This window comes from Trachypithecus francoisi, unplaced genomic scaffold (assembly GCF_009764315.1).
Source record: "Trachypithecus francoisi isolate TF-2019V2 unplaced genomic scaffold, Tfra_2.0 Contig01440, whole genome shotgun sequence".
NCBI classification, from domain to species: Eukaryota; Metazoa; Chordata; class Mammalia; order Primates; family Cercopithecidae; genus Trachypithecus; species Trachypithecus francoisi.
This window is the reverse complement of record NW_022681431.1, coordinates 324,302-345,494: the sequence shown is the minus strand read 5'-3', so window position 1 is coordinate 345,494 and position 21,193 is coordinate 324,302. Positions and strand designations below refer to the sequence as shown.

Genomic DNA, 21,193 nt, shown 5'->3' with positions numbered 1-21,193 from the left:
GCAGCTGGAGGCCATTATGCTAACCATATTAACACAGGAACAGGAAACCAAATACTACATGTTCTCACTTATAAGTGGGAGCTAAACACTGAGTACTCATGGACATAAAGATGGCAACAATAGACACTGGGAACTCCTAGAGTGGGGAAAGAGGGAGGTAGGGGAGAAAAAGTTGAAAAACTATTAGCTACTATGCTTAGTACCTGGGTGACTAGACCAATCATACCCCAAACCTCAGCATCATGCAATGTATCTGCTCATGTACCCCCTGAATCTAAAATAAAAGTTTAAATTATAACATAAACCAATAATATATTAATCATAAAGCTAGTAAGTGGCCTGCTCTAACAGTCCTGCTTTCAACCACTATTCTCTTAAGCGTAGCAGCTTTCAAAATGTAGCATGTCCATTTCTAACAAGAGTGGAATTAAAGCTATAAAAATCGGGGCTTGGCCCTTGTCATAGGATGTGTAAATAGACCAAAGATCGGAAGAGGATGAGATTCAGGGAAGGTCAAATGCAAACCAACCCATCACCAAGAGAAAGGATTTTGGAGCTATTATTAGCAGTATTATACAATGAGCAAACTACATAACACAATCTCCGGAGAGATGTAATGAAATTAGAAAAGATCCAGGGACAGCGGCATCAATAATCAAGGAGAGAGGAATGCGGCTTGAAGAAGAAGAGAAGTCCAGCCTGTTTTATTCTGGAAAGATGAATGCTAAGTGAAATTAAAAAGACTCCTGGCAACCTAATTAAATTAGAATACAACTTTAACCAGCAAATAAAAAACATTAAGAACTCATTCTGAGAATTAGTGTATTTGGAGGGGAGATATTTAGAATATCTGTATTTTTAAGGTTTGAATTTTTAATAAATAAGGTAAATTAGTATGTTTTGAAGGTGCACTCTTATTTTTTAAGTTTGAATATTACGCTGCAGCCTGAGCGATCTTTTCAAATTGCAAATCCAATCATGGGATGCTTTCTTCCATTAAAAGGGCTTCTCGCGGTTTATCACTGCTAAGGTCTTCCCTTAACATAGTCAGGCAGGGCACTGAAAGTTCTTGCTTTTACTTTCCTGGCCTCCCGTCGAATCACACTCCCCCTTGCTGGTGGTGGGCTCTTGGGCAGCTCCTCCAGCTCCCACACCCCTGAAGGCAACTGCATCATCTGGGCCAGGTCAGATCTCCATTTCCTGGGCCCTCACAGCACCGCTTTTTCATACACCCCTGTTGCTTCCCCCCACCAGACTGTAGCCCCTCCACCAGCAGCAGTTACATTATAAGGAGGTAAAAAGCCTGGAAATATCTGTTGAACGGAGGAGTCCCATACCCTTTAGAGCTGAATTTTGGTTTAGGTAAATTAGGGAGCCAGTAGTGGAATTGGCCTATTTATTTATTTTTGTAGAGATGGAGTCTTGCGACATTACCAAGGCCGGTCTCAGGCTCCTGGGATCAAATAGCCCTTCCACCTCGGTTCCCAACGCGCTGGGATTACAGGTGTGAGCCACTGAATTCATCCAGCATTTTTATTTTCTTTTATCAACATTTATGAGGGAAAGGGGAGAAGAGTCTTGTGTATGTAAACTAAGATATGGCTATGAAACCAATAATTTTTACACTATGAGACTAATTTCTCCTATTTGTATTTGCCCCATTTAAAATCAAATTGTGCCCTTCCCCAGTTCCAATATTACCTCCCTGCTTTATGTATCTCCATCAAACATACTCTATATATCTCATTTATTTTGTTCGTTGTGCATCTTTCCCACGAGAAAGTAACCTCCGGGAGGGAAGGGATATTTGTCTCTTTTGCTCACTTCTGTATCTCCCAGCCTACATCTGTGTTTGGCACATAGTAAATGCTCTTTCTGTATCTGTTGAATGAATGAGTTTAGTTCAGTAGTCTTCCTTGCCCAGAGATAGCAGGCAGAAAGCATTAATTAACCCCGAAGTAAATTTTCATGGAATCCCGTTCTGGATTTTTTAAGACTCTTATTGCAACTGTATTTAGCTGTGATCTCTTAACATCAGGCTTCCTAATACATTAGGGGGTCCTCAAACTACAGGCCATCAGAATCATCTGAGAGCTTGTAAAAGTTGCAGATTCTCACCATCAAAGATTAGAATTCTACAGACAGGCGCCAGCCAAGGACAGTTCCAGGAGTTGCATTCGGATTGTGGCCCAAGGGCCAGTTTGAGAAACACAGGCTGTGACCCCCAGCACGTGCGAGTAAAAGCTCAATTCCTCTAAGGCAGTATTTATCACCTACATTCGCTCAGTACCCACGCGGGTTTTAGCAATAAATAACCAATGTCCAAGGGACAGGTACTCTTCACGCGTTTTTACAGATCTGGAAACACTGCCACTTTCCCTCCCTCTCTGCTTCCCCTCGGTTCCCGCCAGGATAAAAGACAGGTAAAAAGTGCGCAAAGCTACCAAGAAAAAGAAGGAAAGCGAAAGGCACGCTAGGGTCCAGCCCGGACACCTCCGCCAAGTAAATGCCTTGTGACCTTTGCCTTTGCACCCGGGGGCTAATAGTTGGCGACTTTTAGGCGCTTCCCGCTGGGAACGTGGAGGTCCGTGGGGGAAAACATTCCAGCCTTGGGCGGAGGAGGCGAGGGTTGGGACAGGGGGCGGGACCGAGGGGCGCGGCCTTGGCGGGGCGGGGCTAGATGGCGGCCTGAGGCTGCGGCCGCGGGGAAGAGACCCGGGGCGGGGCGGACCTGACAGTGGGGCGGTGCCAGAGAGCAACCCGTCGCCAAGGCCCGCGACCAAGACCGCTGGGAGGAGGCGGTGCCGCCCGGTCTGACCCCGCCCCTCGGGGGGTGGGCACAGCGGGAGGGCGCGGCCGGCGGGGCGCGCGGGAGACAGTTCGCTCCGGATGCCCGAGCGAGGGCGCTTCGCTCCTAGCTGGGACATGGCCGCTCCTCCCAGCAGCAGGATCCCCGGCTCACGGGCTTCTCGCCCAACTCCCTGAGCGCTCCCTCTTTTCGATCTTTAGAAAACTCCTGCTTCTTTCTGGGTCCGTGGCGAGGGGCAGGGAGCTGCGAGCAAGGATGCGCTGAGGACCGCGAGAGCGCGGGTCGCGGGTGCCGCCGTGGGTCCCGACGCGGGAGCCGAGCCGCCTCGGCCTGCCTCGACTTCCCCACTGCGCTTCCGCCGCCGCCCGCCGCGCTTGATGTGCAGAGAGAAGCCGGACACCATGATCCTAACACGTAAGCTGGACTTGCGCCTTGCTGTCGGCCGGCCGCGGGAGCCGGCTGCGGAGGGGACCCACCGCGAGAAAGTGTCACCCCGCCTTGTCAAGTCGGTGCTTGTTGTTCTGTGCTCTTGAAACGCTTTCTGCGGAGTCTCCGGAGTTTCTTGAAGGTGGTGTGAGGATAGCAGGACTCGCAGTTTGGGGAGGGAGTTTGAATTTTGGAGGAGTGACCCTTGATTACCTTTTGCCTGGGGACCGCGGGCCAGCGCGCCAGGCGGGCTCCGGATCGGCCGCAACCCGTGAAGGGAAGCCCTGGTTCACTTTCTTCCTTGAGCCAGGTGGGGGCTCGCGGTTCTGGCTCGTGGGGCGCGGCGACACCGCCTTCTACCTTCCTTTCCTTTGGGGACGACTGCTCTGCGCTCGTACTCACTTTCTGTCATTCACCAGGCTAGTCCAAAATCAGCGTGAACTCCTGGAGGGTTTACTGTTTGGGAACGTTTTAGACCCTAGTGGCACTTGGAAAAAAAAATTTTTTTTTCATCACTGCTTGAAAGTCAGTTCACCAAAAACTTGTTTTCCTTTTCAACCATTTTGGGGTCACTTTATACGCTGGGAATTGACTCAGACCTGGCCAGGGAAGTCTCGGTTTGGTAGCCGCGGGTACCTGGAGAGTGTTGGGGTAGCTTAGCAAGCCCCGTGGCTTGCAAAAGGGGTTCTTCCTAGGGAAAAAAAAAAAAAATACACTGGGTTTCCCCTCCCTCCCCCCGAGAAGGGTCGCTGAATCGTGTCCCTGAAATGCCCCCTTGGAGATGCCCACGCCCTTGACCCGGACAAGAAGCCCGAAGAGCGAGTTCCTGGGCTGGAGAGAGGAAGGAAGCTCGCCTCCCGACCCGACTATTTTCGTAACGAAGCGACAGCTTCTTGGAAGCCTGCCCCACTCCATGTCCCTGTCCCCACCTCCAGAGTCCTGGGCCGAGCCTTTGATCCCTCCGAAGGAGGTGCACCCCTCCTCTCCACAGCAAAGCGACCCTGCTGCGTGTAGTTTTCAGCGTCCGCGAGCGTCCTTCAGCGCACAGCCCCTGGGGCGAGGAAAGTGAGAGGAGACACCGGGTCAGGCTGGTGGGGTCTGATCCTGGTCAGCAGCCTGCTAGCTGGGCGAACCTGAGCAGTGACAGGACCTCACTGTGCCTCCTTCATCTGCAGCAAAGGGGTGATAACTATATTACCTCCGCGCGGGGAGGTTGTGAGGATCAAATGAGCTCATTCAAGTAAAGTGATTAGCAGGGTGCCTGTTCCCCATGTTCAATAAATACCCAATGTGTGCTTATCACTGCAGAAGGAAACCCCTGCTTGCAGTCATTAATCTGCATTTAAAGAAGGCTTCGTCCCATTCCCCACCCTTCCCCATCCCCAGTCTTGTTTTGAGTGAATCTTTTTACACCCAATATGGGTGAGCAAATGAGTTCATTCTCAGGATTCAGAGGTTGTTTCGGCGATTATTGGTGAGATAGAAGAATGCAGCCTAGGCTGGTGGCATTGGTGATGTATTTGGAAAAACAAAATACAGCTTGGGAGAAGGCAGAATACTGAGTCTCAGATTACACTTTTTTTTCCTCCAAAATTCTGTTTGCTGAAGGAATGAGGGAAAATTAATAGTCCAGCAGACTGCAGCCCTCTGAATGTAAATCTATCAGCAGCTCCAAGAGGTTGACTAATTCCTCGTCCATCTGGACTACAGACTGGTCCTCGGTAGAGATAATTTGCAGGCCATAAGTGTGGAATTAATGGAGGTGCCATCTTGGCTTGCAGACGGCAGCAGATGGTCAGAGGGGTGTCCTGTAAGGCAGCAGCCCCTCTAATGGAAGAACTAAAGTCCTGGGGAACCAGTGTCAAATGGTTAGCAGATGTGTGCACAAAAGTTATTTTGAGACATTTTCTGAGAAAATGTTGGCGATTGCATGTATTCACTTTTCTTGTGGCATGCCAGATTTACAGAGTGGCCGATGCATACTGAGCGCAGATGCATACTTTTTGCATTAGCACTACTGTTCAGAGTTTAAAATGAAGCACAGCAGGCTGAGTTTCTCTCCTGGCTGTTTTGAAAAGTTTGCTTTTGACAAATACTTATTTTAATTCACGCGGAGTAACACCAGACACCAAACAGCCTGCAAGTTCAAAAAGGGGACCGGCGGATAAATAGTTTCCAACTTAAATCTTTCCCTGGAGTGGGTGAGAAAAGTGGTTTTGGTGATTTGTGTCATAACTTCCCAATTGCAGATTTCAGGAGAAACACCACTCATTCCTTAAACAGTGAATAGTTGAGCAATTAACTATTGCTAACGATGAAGGCAGTGTTTCAAATGTTAATGTACTGAAAGACTGAAGGATTTTCTTAGGGCTCTGGAGTAAAGGTGAAAAGAAGGTTACCCTTCAACCTAAAGCCTTTGTTTGCTTATTTTTTTGTTGTTCTGTACTGCAGTTCAGAGAGCAGACTAAGCAAAGTTTAAGAGCATTTTTACATTAAAAGAGGTGTTTGGGTGCTTCTGGAAAATATACCAGACCAGTAGAGAGACATGTTGTGATTCAACAAGCTATTACTGTGAAGTGAGTTTAAAAATGTATATAGTACTTAAACTCTTATTTGTAGAACTATTATGGGACTTAAAGGGGATATGGGAGGCCCCAGTTGAGATGCCTTCCAATCACAGGCTTGGTGAGATTCCAAGAGGTGGTTTCAAATACAGAAATAAGTACTTGGGTTTCCCTTGGTGTCCCCATGGAGATTTTAAGCCATGACGCAATGTTTAAATCAGAGTGGTATTTTTATGACTTAAGCGGGTAAATATGCAATTTGAAAATATTCAGGGAAGGGTGATTTGGTCCAGAAGAATGGGGACATCCAGAGTACAGTGGGTGAAATGGATCGGACTTTTTGGAAGAGAGCCTTGTGCTGGACAGGATGGTCCAGCATTGTCAACACAAGTTTCTCATGCTTCACTCTCCTTCCTAGCAACAGGAAGACGGAAATGAGGCCATGCAAAAATAAAAGACCCTGAAAGGCTCCAGACAATACTTGATCCACCCTACCATTCACCCTGTACAGCCAGAAGACTTTTACAAAAGTAAAAATAACTTCAGATGTTTCCCCTTCCTCCCTGGCTATTGCCAAATCATTAAAGACCAAATTCTCAGTGCTTTGCAACATCATAGCAAAACCTGGCCCCATGGTGTGACTGGCATCCAGACCCACATCATGCCAAGCCTGTTCTTGAGATTATAAAGCAGACCTGGGGAGAAAGGTGATTTTCATTTGTAATGTTTGCACAGTCCAATGATTTGAATTACATGAGTTGGGATCTAGTGGGAGAGAACTAATTCCTTAAATGTCTAGACTAAGTTGTGTCTCTGACTTTTCTCAGAACGCTCATTTTATCAGAATCTGCCCCTAAAATTCTTAGTTTGGAGTTCTGGGGCAATCAGGCAAAGGAATAATCTGTACGTCATTCAAGACACTAAAAAATAAATTCCTTCATGTTGTAGTCAGGGTGAACTAACGCCCAACCAGAGTGTAACTATCCAATGTGTCCTAGAAAGCACAATTCCAAGACCCTCTTTTCCATGGCTGTAAAATTAGAAGGAACATGCTTTTCTGGAGCACCTTTACAACTGTCTCTATTTCTGACTCTGTGGCCTTTGCATATGGATGAATGCAGAGGGAGGTGAGTGCTGTTCCTCTTTGAAGGAAGACAGTGCTGTAGGGTTGAAGTATGTTTTATAGAACTGGGTTACTGCATTGAGTGAGCACCATCCATGGTGTTTTCTTTCAACCCCAAATTCGTTAGAGATCCAGTTAATGTAAAAGGGCTTAGATTCCCAGCTGAGAAGGGCTCCTTCTGTCCTCTTGCCCTTTTCCTTATGTGGAACCCTGTGTTATTGTTAGGGATTATCATGATCACTGATAAGAACTGCGGAGTCCTCCTGGGGGCCCTCTAATTAGGTCTACTCTGTCGTAACGTTTTGTTCACTAGACATTTCTGCCTTGCCATCATAATTAACGGAGAACAAGAAGAAAGCCCTCACATTTAGCCTATAAACTTTCATAGTGTCTCCCAAGCAGCAATCAGACTTCTCTAGTCTGGCCCTTATAGAGCCTTACAGTTACTTTGCAATTTCCTGGGAGGCTTGTGGTGCATAGGTAGGGAGCTATAATGTTAGAGTCCAGGAATCACAAATTTTTTGTGAGTCCCCTCCATGGAGGGGAGTCTAGTGAGAGGAGACTTGGGGCTCTGTCTTTAACATTTGGGGGAGTGTTCTGGGATACCGTTTTCTAAAACTCTGGCTGCATTGACTGTACCAAATAATGCTTTCTTCAGTGAAAGCACTTTCAAATATTATTTCTAAAGGAGACTTTTCTCCCAAATGTGACTGAAAATATGTGAATGGTTGCCTTTAAGGAAATAAAGTTTGGGGCACCCAAAGGTGAACTGTTATATCCTTCTAAAGTGAAGCCAAAACACAGTGGAAATCAGTTTCTCTTAATCATTCATCCTTGGGTTTTTCGGTGGGTTTTTTTTTTTTTTTTTTTTTTGTGGGAGGGGAGGGGGTGTTCTGCTACGAGACTTACTTTCCTCGTGAAAAGTGTGCTTGTTTTCATTTTATGTTTCTCTGCTTGGTACCTTTTGGTGTCTACCCTGTCCCCCATTGGGGAAAAATATCAAAAGCTCATTGAAGGCTGAGGTCAGTGAAGCCTGAGTCCTCAGATGCCTTTGGCACCTCCCATCCACATTTTGTTCTCTGCCCTGCCCCACCTTTGAGTGTCCTGTGGAGAGGACTGGAGGTCACTTCCTGAAGCTTGTCAGAAAGGCGCCTTCCTTCTCCTCGCAGGAGTCTCTAAAGGATGTTTAAGGGACAAAAGTTTTCCACACCCTGGGGTTGTAGCACTTCCCAGGCTGGCAGCACTTAGGAAGCCACGGAAGAAGAGACGTCAGAGGTGAAATGGCCTGTGGCCCATGCACCACAGCCACGCTGTGTCCCTCCTCACACTCAAGTGACAAAATAGAGAGAAGATGCTGAAATCCTGAAGTGATCTTTACCTCTCGATTCTGGAGAAACTGTAAACTCATAAGGGATCCAATCTCCATACAATTCTCTTTTTCAAATTGTATAGCACAGAAAGGGCATTTTATATAATGCTTGGACATCTATAAAAGTCATTTCATGGGAAGTGCCAGAACTTTGCAAAGGCAGCCTGGAAAACCAGTGCCTTTATCCTACTGAAGGGCAGCTGAGATGCGGAGAGGTTCAGTGACTAGCCCAAGGTCACATGTGAGTTGACTGGAACCTCAGACCCCTTCCGGTCAGCATGTGTAAACAGAATGAGGACAGCAACAAAATGAAGGCCTTAAGTTGTTTGTAGGAACCTGAATTAGAATTTGACCATTAGATTAATTTCTGTTCATTCATTAATGTTCATTTAGGGGGCTGGGTGTCCTAAGCAATACTGGTGAAAATAATTCCTTAGCTCACCTAGAACACAGCAAATCTTATTTTTTTCTCATATTTTTTGGCACAAAACTGAGAAAGTCTAATTGAATAGTGTTTCCTCTTTGAGGTTTGACATAGAAATGGCTGGAGGTAGCTTATACTCCTAACCAGTACCTGCCACATTTTCATTGTCATTGGTCTTTGATAAGGCAACTTGATATTTCATTCATTTTCTTTTTTCTGTTAGAATGGATGAAAATATGGGTGAGCAGCTTTTTAACAGACCTTCCTGCTATCCCCTTTATTTCTAATTTAAGGTTTTTATAGCATTGTAATTTGCACACGATTTTGTTTTCTCCTGTGCTATGGTAGAACTATAAAGCAAAAGCCAGTGTTGGGGGAGATGCCCCTCTTAGAATAAGCTTTGCTAACATATGTAAAAGAAGAGTTAATTTGTATGCCAACTTTTAATAATAGAGACAGGGTTACTCTAGGTTTGGAACTAGATATTTTGCCTTGAATAGTAAGTTTAAAGAGGGAGTGGATTATATAATCTTAAAACATGTACTTCATTTTACCCAAAAAAAATGAGACTCAGGAAAATAAAGACCCTTAAAAACGGTATCAATTAGATACTTTTCTTTCTTGAAATTCTTCATCTGTACAGTTATCATCTTCAAAGGACTTCGTACTTTATGAGCTAATCCACATCACTGTTGTTACTGCATAATTTGAAATGTGTAAATATTTGACATAGAATACTAGAAATACGTATACACGTGTGTGTGTGTGTGTATGGATAGATAGGTGTGTGTGTCCGTGTCGCAGTGATTTATTTTTATCCTGCCCTAGGTTGAAATGAAATAGAAAGATGTGATGATTCAGTATCCATTTCCTTCATAGTTTATTTTGATTTCAGTTTGACCTCTTTTTGCTGGCTAATAAGTGCCAATTTTTGATTAGTTGGGAGATATTTTCTGTTCCTGGAAATAACTGGATCCGCACAAGACTAGAGGGCCTGATAGAGCCATGTCTCTCATGGGCTCAGATTCATCCGGAGCTGTTGCCTTTGCCAGGGAAGAGCACATGTTTTGATGTGAGCTACTTGCCTTTTCCCGGTTTATGTGTTGAAAAGAGTGCTTTGCAAACTCTTGTGCTACATGATCCCGGAAGAGGATTTCAGTTGATTTAACTTCTGCATTGCTAAAGCGTCACTTGCAGCGCTTCCATCCCAGGTATAGGCTTGCAGGGCGTGTCTCCCAACATTTCCTCCTTTCAAGGCAAAACCATTTATTAAGTTGTCATCACATCACAGGGAAAATGAGTCCTTTTTCCCCTCCTTTCTATAATTTCTAGGAATGTTCTTTACTAGAAAGCTGTATATGTATGTCTCCAAACCTCAAGCAGAAGAATAAGAGAAAAAAAAGAAAAAGAAAAAACTTAAAAAGAAAAGCCCCCAAAGCTTCCGTTCCTTACTAGGACTGAAAACCAGTATGGTGATGTACAAGTGAGGGCACTACTGAAATAGGCAAGAAGGGCTCTAACCTGGAGATGAGAGCTGGGTAGCTTTAAGCTAGTCCCTTCAGCAAATCACCTCAATTCTGTACCAACTTCCTCATTTGTAAAGAGAAAAGATGAACAGCTTCAAGATGCATTTCAGCACCCAAGTCATGGGTTCTTTGGAAGATAAGATACTCTAACGGAAGTACGAACATGAAACATCAATAAGGAAAGTAAAACTCTTAAGAGCTTTCTGTGCATTGAAGTGTTTTCTTCTCCTCAAGTTGAAATTTAGAGGGCTATAGACAGGCACAGAAGCAAACGTTGGTTTTGTGTTCTCTGTAATATGAATACAAGCTTCATGGGATAAATCAAGAAGTCGATGGATCTCTTAAAAAGCAAATTGGGCGAAGTGTGGTGGCTCATGCCTATAATCCCAGCACTTTGGGAGGCCAAGGTGGATGGATGGATCACTTGAGGTCAAGAGTTTGAGACCAGCCTGGCCAACATATCAAAACCCTGTCTCTACTAAAAATATGAAAATTAGCCGGGTGTGGTGGTGAACACCTGTAATCCCAGCTACTTAGAAGGGTGAGGCAGGAGAATCGCTTGAACCCGGGAGGCAGAGGTTGCTGTGAGCTGAGATCGCACCATTGCACTCCAGCCTGGGTGACACAGTGAGACTCTGTCTCAAAAAAAAAAAAAAAAAAAAAGCAAATTGGAAATGTTAGCTCTTAAAATAAAAACAATTAAAACTTTCATAAATTTACAAAACTGGGGATCTCTCATAGCAGTTTCTAGTGGTCCAGTTTTTTGAGGGAAGAAGAATGTCTCCATGTAATTGATGAGAAATCTGGAAAATTAACAGTGGGCATGGAACCCTTTCTAGAGGTGGTCTTAGAGAGAAGGTGAAATGGGCATAAAGGAAATATTAGAGTCAAAAGCTTAGGGAGTTTACAAAGCCACTGGCAAGCCCCCAGGTTTTATAGATGAAGCAACAGGACCAGAGAAATTATTTTCTTAAGGCCGCCTATCTAGGCAGTGGATTCTTTCCTGGAGCTGTTTTCCTGACTTGTTAAAGTAATGCTTTGTCTTCTGTGATAGAGTGTCAGAAGGACTTCAGGGCATCCAGATGCAAAGCTGTTTTATATCTGAGGAAATAATGTTGGTTGCTCATTGAATAACCAGGCTCAGAAGGTGCTTCCATCTGATCCATGAGATAACTTACTTTCTGCTCTGTACTCCTGCTTTTTGCTCTGTGTTGTAGTGAATCTGGACTGCATTCCTCCCAACACCTCTGCTTCCCAGCTTACCTCTTCCTTCATTCAGGGTCCTTTACACTGAATCCCCTCTCCTGCAATGCAGTTTCATATCCAAGATCGTAATGCTTCCTTAAATAAAGAAGCACAGACTGGGTGGGTCCAGACAGACACCACTTGTCTGCTAGCAAGAAGGGACACCTCTCCTACTCTGATGTCACACATGTCTTTCCTATGTCATATCACATTCCTCTTCATACCATACAGAAGTTCTTCATTTACTCTTTTTTGTTGTTTTTTAAAGAAAAGCTGTGCATGAGAATAGTGCATTTCAAATTGGTCACATTGGTAGATAACACAGCATTTAAAAATATATAAAAATGTAAGACTGCATCACTTACTGTAGGTTTTGTTTGAAAATTATTTTATAATAGTTACATATATAGGCACGTGTTTATATGCATGAATTTGTACTTATATTTATACACACACATACACATGTACATACATGTGTATGCGTGTACCATGTCACAATGTAGAATGTATTTCCTATTGTGGATCCTGGTCAGAAAAATTAAGACCACTTACTAGAACAAAAATTGTATGAGTGGTTTATTTCTTTATGTAATATTTATTGAGCAACTGCTGTGTGCTGCTGCACATGCTTGGGATATATCAGAGAATAAAATAGACAAAAAAGCTTGCACTTGTGGAGCTTACAAAGAGGAAAGACAGAAAGTAAACATAATAAGTTTTGTGGAAGAAGAAAGCATAAAACAGGAAAAAGGGGAGAGAGGGCACAAGTGTCATGGCCCATGCCGGTAATAACACACTTTGGGAGGGAGGCTGAGGCAGGCAGATCATTTGAGGTCAGGAATTCGAAACCAGCCTGGCCACTATGGTGAAACCGTGTCTTTACTGAAATAATAATAATAATAAATACCAAAAATTATCCAGGCGTGGTGGCGGGCGCCTGTAGTCCCAGCTACTTAGGAGGCTAAGGCAGGAGAATCACTTGAACCTGGGAGACCGAGGTTGCAGTGAGTCAAGATTTGCATTCCAGCCTGGGAGACAGAGTTGAGACTCCTCAACAACAACAAAAAAGGCGCCCGGGAGGGGGGCGGTGGGGAGTAGACGGAGAGGGCATGGGAGGAGGCCGGTGTGGCTGGATCAGTCAGAGCGAGATGGGGCGACGAGCCAGGACAGGTGGGACATTGTTAGGAGTTTGGCTTTCACCAATGAAAGGGGCACTTGCTAATGTCACCTGTACAGGGTCACTTGGGGATTAACAAACAGATGGACCTCACAGTAGCCCTTAGGAAACCAGTTCTTTTCTAAGTGGAGGATAGAGGATCCTCATACACACTGTACTCCACTGTGAATTTCCTTTCCACTTGGCTTCCCGCTTCAAGTCAGGAGCTTGGGTCTTTCATTTTCCCTGAGAGCTGCTGGCAGTACGCCTAGTTGAATCAATAAATAGTGAAGGAGAAATAAATAGTGAAGGATGATTATCTTTAGCTAAACATATGACTGTGCTAGAATATACCGAACGATAGATGTGGGTTAGCTATTGCTAAGCCAGATAGCCTAAGAAACTGACTTAGTGACTGACGGTCTCCCAGAAGCTTCCTGTGTTTTTTTTTTTTTTTCAGACTATGCATAGCAGATGTTTGGAATTTTTTTAGGCACCTGAGGATAGGAATGCTGTCAGTTGCTGGTGAAAATCTTTACTGTGATTAGATAACATTAGAGTTTAATAAATATTAATATATGAAGTCTGCTGTCTGCTTTAACCTTGCTAGGAATTTATTTTACATAGATAACTCCTGATAACCAGTCTTTGGCAACTGTGTATGTTTCACATTTCGTTTTATTTTTAATTGCAAAGAGCAAGAGATTCATGTCATTGGTCTCAGTCTGCCTTTAAAGAAAGGAAAATAGTAATAGATTTTTTTTTTCTTTTCCTTGTTCACACCAACTTATCTGTAATTCCTTTGTGCAAAAAGTTGTCTTTCGGGATATACAAATGAATTAAAAAGTGAGAAGATGGTGGAGTGAAGAAGGGGGAATTCATTTGAGAGAACTCAGGGCTTAAGGTATGACAGCTTGGTACGTCCTCAGAACACCAAGGAGTTTGGAAAGCCTGGAACAAGCTTACATTTGGAGGCCTTCCAAGAGCTGAGTGGATAGGCAGATGCCAAACTGTGAAGGCTGTGGTCTTTGCTGAGGAGTTTGGATTGTATTTGAAAGGCGGTGGAAAGTCACTAAAGAATTGTAAGCAGGGGAGTGACATAATGAAATATGTGTTTCATAAAACCAGCCCAGTGACTCCGGGATCCTTGAAGGAGGATGGATTTCTTGGGGGCAGGGAGGGGTGAGGCTTATCAAAGAGTTCAGTGAGGAGGCTGTTAGGATAATCCAAGGGTGAAAAAGTCCAGGACGAAGGAATACAAAGAAATGTTATCTGGCTTAGTGGTCCTCAATCCTGGCTGCCTTTAAACTTAGGGAGCGTTTCTGAAATACAATGCCCAGGCCCTACCTAGACTGAGTGAATCAGAATACTTGGGGAGGGAGTGGTCGATGTTTTTAGAAAGCTCCCAGGCCAGGCACGGTGGCTTATGCCTGTAACCCCAGCACTTTGGGAGGCTGAGGCAGGAGGATTGCTTGAGCCCAGGAGTTTGAGATCAGCCTGGGCAACACAGCGAGACTCTGTCTCTACAAAAAGAAAGTTAAAAACTTAGCCAGGCGTGGTGGTACACGCCTGTAGTCCCAGCTACTCAGGAGGCTGAGGCAGGAGGATTGCTTGAGCCCAAGAGTTCAAGGCTACAGTGAACTGTGATCGTGCCACTAGACTCCAGCCTAGGTGACAGAGTGAAACCCTGTCTCAAAAAAAAAAAAAAGAAAAGAAAAGAAAAGAAAAGAAAACTCCCCAGCGTAATGCTACCTACATCCAGGGTTGGGAGTCACCAGGATCTCCTTACCTTACTACAAGTGTTTCTGGTCGTGATTTGGTTCTCCCAGTGACCTCCCTGTGGAACCCACCCATCAGGTAAAGATGCGTTGTAATTAAAGCCATCGTATCCATGTGCACAACATTCCTGCAAAATTGGCCACCTTGATGTCATCAGAATTGATAAGCAGTGTCTTCCTTCCCATGGGGAGGAGAATGCATCTTGGTTTAGATCAGAAAGCACTGCCTGCCTCCACACAGCTGACATGGTTCTCTAGCAATTAAAGCATCAGCTTTTTCATGAATCTTCACCCATATGTCTATCAAATTTTAGGGAATCCAGGGAATCTGCAAAGTGCTTGAATTTTCTTACATTCCTTTAATTTCTGAGAATTGCATTTAAAAAAAAAAAATTCACTGTACCATTTGCATCAAAGCCTGATTTCGGTAGCATGTTATTAAAGAAGAGAGGAAACCCAAAAGTTCCCTCTGTGAAGCTAGAGCAAATGGAAGATTGAAGTAATCATATCTTGGTTAGACCCAATTACTGTTGCTCAACCAGCTAAGATAACAGAGTTCAAAAGAATGATGCTGGGGGTGGGGAATTTTTGTTCAGCTTACTGTTGAGGGGTGATGGGAAGACAGGATCATCCCGTTATGCCAGGAAACGTGCAAATATGGCCTAATGGTTCCCAGCCATACACAAAAGGGTGTCCGGTACCTCATCCATCTAATGTCCAGAACTGCTTTGTGAAACGACTTTGACAAAAGCTGTTTCCAATAAAAATTTCCTGTTTCCTCCTAAGGCATTTGTCTGTTGTTTGCTTAGAGAAAACCCAGGTATAAAAGTTTCATTGTATTTCCATTGTATTTTTAGTTTCTAATGGCATTTTTGTTCAGTGGGGAATGTTTTTTAAAAATCATCCTCGTAATTTTCACATCACCACCCACATACATTGAAGGGAAAATCACACACGCAGAGCTGTGTTAGAGGCCCCACAAAACAAGCATGGGGTACATAAAGGTGTCCGAAGTAATGTAACATATATGTGGTTTTCTGCAATATTTTAAATTTTATTCATTGTTACATAATATATATCATATATATTTGTTACAAAATATACATTATATATATATATATATTTTTTTTTTTTTTTTTTTTGAGACAGAGTCTCGTTTTGTGACCCAGGTTGGAGTGCAGTGACCCAATCTCAGCTCACTGCAACCTCCGCCTCCTGGGTTCAAGCAATTCTCCTGCCTCAGCCTCCCAAGTAGCTGCAACTACAGGCACCTGCCACCATGCCCGGCTAATTTTTGTATTTTTAGAAGAGACGGGGTTTCACCATGTTGGCCAGGCAGGTCTCGAACTCCTGAGCTCTGGTGATCTGCCCGCCTTGGCCTCCCAAAGTGCTGGGATTACAAGTGTGAGCCACCACGCCCAGCCTGTTACATACAATATTTTTAAAGGGAAGAACCTGTCTTGCAGGAAGAACCTTGCATTTTTGTAAGTAATTGTTCCTTCTCTCACTATGGCATTTGAATGTAGAAATCTCATTTTTAAAAATTTTTTTATAAGTTTTTTTTTTTTTTGAAATGGAGTCTCACTGTATTGTCCAGGCTGCTCTTGAAGTCCTGGGCCCAAGCAGTCCTCCCACCTCAGCTTCCTGAGTAGCTGAGAATACAGGCAGAAACTCGTTTTCCTTTTTACATTTTTTATAGAGGTGAAGTCTCGCAATTATTGCCCAGACTGGTCTTGAACTCCTGGCCTCAAATGATACTCCTACCTAGACCTCCCAGAATGCTGGGATTACAGGTGTGAACCACCTCACTTGGCCTCAGAAAGCTCATTTTTAAGGAGAGGTGGTTACTTCTCTGTTTCCTCATGTATTTATCTCAGAGATATTAGTAATCCACATTTTAGGATCAATATGAGGTGTAAATGAACTAATATGCACTAGTGCTTAGACAGGGCCTTTATGCATATTAAGCACTCAGTAAAGTGACGCTTTGATAGAACTGTTGAGAGGCAAATGGGAAGACTGCATGGAGGAGGTGGCATTTGGTTGGGATCTTGAAGGGTGAGTGAAATTTCATCTTGAGCATTTCAGGCCAGAGAATTCACTGTGTGGAGATGAGCACCAAATTTACTTTGGCTAGAGTGCTCGGCTACAGCGAGCCGAACAATTAGGTTGGCCAAGGTGGCCAAGTGGAGAGCCTTGAAAACCTTGCCGGGATGTTTAGACCTTTTTTTTTTTTTTTTTTTTGATATACAGGGTCTTGCCCTGTTGCTCACGTTGGAATGCAGTAGTGTGGTCACGGCTCACTGCAGCCTGGACCTCCTGGGCTCAAGTGGTCCTTCCGCCTCAGCCCCTCAAAAGTAGCTGGGACGACAGACGTGCGCCACCATGCCTGGCTAATTTTTGTATTTTATGTAGAGAGGGGGTCTCCCTATGTTGTTCAGGCTTGTCTTGAACTCCTGGGCGCAAACAGCCCACCCAACTCTGCCTCCCAAAGTGCTGAGACTACAGGCGTCAGCCACCGCACAGAGCCAAGACCTGATTCTTTAGGCATGGAGCTCCAGCGAAGTTTGCGAAGGAGAGAGAAGATTTATACTGTAACTCAGAAAGTTTGACGAGCCAGGATTGGTGGACAGATTCTCTTCAGAGAGGGGAGTCTACAGACTCAGAGTTTTGTTAATAATTAGGAGATTAGAGCAAAAGTAATGGCATGAATTGGGGAATGAAACTCTGTGACTCGCATGTAGATATAGGTTCATTTCACATTAAATAAAATAAAAATAACTGATTTTTAAAAATCAGTACCTACATTAGATTGTTAGTACTTTCTCTTGACCTATGAATTGGAAAGTGTAGGAGCGAGGTCAACAAATATTCCATTTTCTAAAAAATATGTGACAACTTTTTACAGTTTTCTAATTCTGATTTCTACAAAAAAAGTGGGTTAGGGTCTCATTTGAATGCAGCCTAAGTTTTCATGAGTGGACTTTTTGTGTTGGTAAAATAGTCATATGCTTGTCTATTTCCCATGGTTTCATATCAAAAGGAAAGACAAATTCTCATTTGTTTAGGGTGAAGACAAGAAAGGATAAGATGATTAGATCTCTGCCATTTGGGGAGTACTGCTTTTTAGCCGTTGTATAAACTGTTAATTAAATTATCTGCTGAAGAAGCAAACGTTCGCCTGTTTACATTCTTTCTAACTAAGTGGCCCTAAGAGTGACTATTTTGACACAGCTTTTCTGATCAATTTATGACCATTTGGAGTCATTTTATTTCTTAGACAGGGCCAGTAGAAAATAAGAGAGACAGCCAGGCACAGTGGCTCATGCCTCTTATCTCAGCTACTTGGGAGGCTGAGATGGGAGGATCATTTGAGCCCGGAAGGTCGAGGCTGCAGTGAGCTGTGATCGCACCACTGCACTTTAGCCTAGGTGACTGAGCAAGACTCTGTCTTTTAAAAAAAAGGCCAGGTGCGGTGGCTCACGCCTGTAATCCCAGCACTTTGGGAGGCCGAGGCAGGCGGATCACAACGTCAGGAGATCGAGAGCATCCCGGCTAACACGGTGAAACCTCGTCTCTACTAAAAATACAAAAAATTAGCCGGGCGTGGTGGCAGGCGCCTGTAGTCCAGCTACTCGGGAGGCTGAGGCAGGAGAATGGCGTGAACCCGGGAGGCGGAGCTTGCAGTGAGCCGAGATTGCGCGACTGCACTCCAGCCTGGCAACAGAGCTGGACTCTTCTCAAAAAAAAAAGAGAACAAGACAGGAATATGCATTTTTGTGTTCCTCAAATCACATAGGAGCTTAAATAAATACTTTGTAAAGTTAGATTGTTTAAAAAACTAATATCTTACATCTTCCATGCCTCTTGGCATGAAAATATTTTTCTAAGTAAAGCAGGCGCATGCTCTGGCAGTATTGGCTAGTGAATTAGTATCTAATTAAGGCTTTTGTATGTGTGCTGACCTAGTGCCGTGTCTCTATCGTCAAAAAAGGGCGGCCATTGAGAATTTTTGGTTACTCACCACTTACTAAGTTAAATATTAAGAAAGCAAGCACATTTACTTTTTAACAATCTATTGTTCAATGTCTAACAATCTGTTCAATGAAAATAACCTCTAAGTAGCCAAATGAAATGTGTGTTTAAAATATTTTTAAAGACAAACGGCCTTTTTTCTTTCCATATCTATCTTTTGTAGGAGGAGGCGGGCACACAGATAGGGCAAAAGTAATTTCTTCATTCTTTTTTTTTTTTTCTTTTGGTTACAGAGTCTTACTCTGTTGCCCAGACTGGAGTGTAGTGGTACCATTGAGGCTCACTGCAGCCTCAGCCTTCCAAGGTCAAGCAATCTTCCCACCTCAGCCTCCAGAGTAGCTGGGACTATGGGAGCGCACCACCACCCCTGACTAATTTTTGTAATTTTTTTCTTTGGTAGAGACAGTTTCGCCATGTTGCCCAGGCTGCTCTTGAACTTCTGGGCTCAAATGATCCTCCCACCTCAGCCTTTCAAATGCAGGGATTATAGGCGTGAGCCACCACACCCAGTCTAATTTCCTTATTTTTTAAAATAAAATGTTGAGCTTGTATATGTTTTTCCAGCAATATCGTTTTCTGGGAGTGTTTATTTAATAATTTTATTTAAAACATCTTTATTTCCTTACTGAGACAAAATGTGGATATACACATATGAAAAAAAGTAAGCTCAAATAATTCACTTTGGACAATTCTACACTTCTATTCAGTGCAGACATTGAAGTTCTTCCACACTGATGTCACTCTATCGTTCGCTCCCAATTCAATCCTAAGTCTTGGGTTGAATAATGCTACTTTCACTGGTACACTGAAAAGATTAATGAAGTTCACTTTGCCATGCTGTTTATTTCCAGGCTACTGCCATAATTGTTTTTAGTTTGGGTATTAAGGAACTCATCAGGAGATGGCAGGTTTTGTTTTGTTTTTTTCTCTTTCCTGTGCTCAGTGAGTAAATTCCCACTTGCTTTAATGAATTTGGATTTTCTTAATTACCTTTTTTCAAAGGCCAAGGAACTCATGAAATAATAGGTGAAAAAGTGCTTTGAAAACATAAAGTTACTGGACAAAAATAAGATGTGTACACTTCTAATATGAACTATTAGTCTCCCACTTGGTTGAGAGAGATGCTTAATGAAGATTTGAATGTGGCATTAATTATGCAATGTTGAGAGCTTTGTAAATGAGTGAGTAGACTTGTGTAACTGAGTACTCTCATGGCCTGAGGAAGGTGGGAGGAAGAGTTGAAAGGAATATTCTTTGTGCAAGCAGAGACACCAACTAATGTTCCCAGGACCTCCTCAGTGAGTCAGTTTTAACAGGATTGTAAATATGTGCTCCAATGAGTTTTAACACAGTGTGTCAGTTGCTCTTGGCCTTTCTGTTTATCGATACTATCTACAAGATGTTAAACCACAGGGAGGTAGAAGCTTTATTAGCCATTTCTGCCTGCCAAGATTATGGGATTTACTGACTTCGTGCCCTCCATATTCCTTGACAGCCTGGGCCTCTCCTGCTGGATTAATACCCGTTGAGTATCTGAGCACTCGACAGTGAGACAACACAAGGTCTGGGGCTTTTGAAACACCTAAACCCTGGGTGTCAGAAAGCCTGTGACTTTACTCCGATGAATTTTATTTTAGCGTGTTGGTGGAGGTACTTTGCGGCCTTTTGTTGAAGTGAAAAGTAGTACAATAGGCTGGCCAGGCTTAAAATGAGTTATTTAATCTATCTTCAACTTTCTCATGATGCCTTATTTTCATAACCATTTGTAATCAGAGCACTTCAGAAGCAGCACAAAATGAGTTAACGTGCTCCCAGGACCCCATTTTTATTTTTCGTAAAGGGAAAATACATCCTCATGTGCGTGTGAACAAATCGGAAAAGACGCATTTTTGAATTCAACGTGTATGTCTGTTTGCTTCTCCGTATTTTCAGCGGTAGTCGTGTTTTGCTTGTATCATAAAATCAAATCTTATTCAGGGAAAATAAGCATGCTGAGGCACACACGGCTAATTTTGTTTTTCTTCTAATTCTGTTCTAGAAATTGAAGCCAAGGAAGCTTGTGATTGGCTACGGGCAACTGGTTTCCCCCAGTATGCACAGCTTTATGAAGGTAAGCTGGGAATGCCATTTTTTAAAAGTTGGCATAATCATAATCCCTTATTTGCGAATATTACTGATCTGTGACTTATTTTCAGCAGTTTTATAGTTTACATGTTTTATATTAAAAAAAAATGTAGTAAGCATGCAAGACCCCCACCACTGAAAACAAAAGCTAGCACCTTGATGATAACACGCCCATGCCACTCCCACGTCTGCCGCCTGCCACTCCCCCGTCTACCACCTGCCACTCCCTGCCTAAAGTAATCAGCATCCTGAAGACTATCATTTTCTTCCTTTCTTTTTATATAATTCTATTGCATTTCCTGAAAAGTACATTTTTACAAAGTTATTTTTACCTTTATAAAGAGGGTACTGTGCTGTATGTAATCTCATGGGGTTTTTATTTTTCACTTAATATTGTATTGTTAAGATTCTTCTATACTGTATGGCCTGTTGTTCATTTGCTTTGTGCTGTGTAATACACCATTGTGTATTACACAAGAAACCACAGTTTATTCATGTCCACACTCTGGTTGGCGGGTATTTTGGCTTTCTCTGTTTTGCTTTTATAAGCTGTGCTGTTGTGAACATTCTTGCATCTATCTTTTGTGGTACATGCATAATAATTCATCTCACTT

General features: G+C 43.4%; 1 protein-coding gene across 6 annotated transcripts in view; it reads left to right on the top strand.

The window, feature by feature from the left end:
- Window positions 1–21,193, top strand: part of DLC1 (DLC1 Rho GTPase activating protein) — a 440,905-nt gene that overhangs the window by 387,257 nt on the left and 32,455 nt on the right. For 3 of the 6 annotated variants that reach the window (XM_033225795.1, XM_033225844.1, XM_033225805.1), the window contains one exon: window positions 20,494–20,565. In XM_033225795.1, the coding sequence (XP_033081686.1) occupies window positions 20,494–20,565 (72 nt within the window). Of the gene's footprint in view, window positions 1–2,690; window positions 3,224–4,019; window positions 4,318–20,493; window positions 20,566–21,193 lie in introns of those variants that run through there. The other 3 variants (XM_033225815.1, XM_033225834.1, XM_033225824.1) reach the window with 3 other exon arrangements.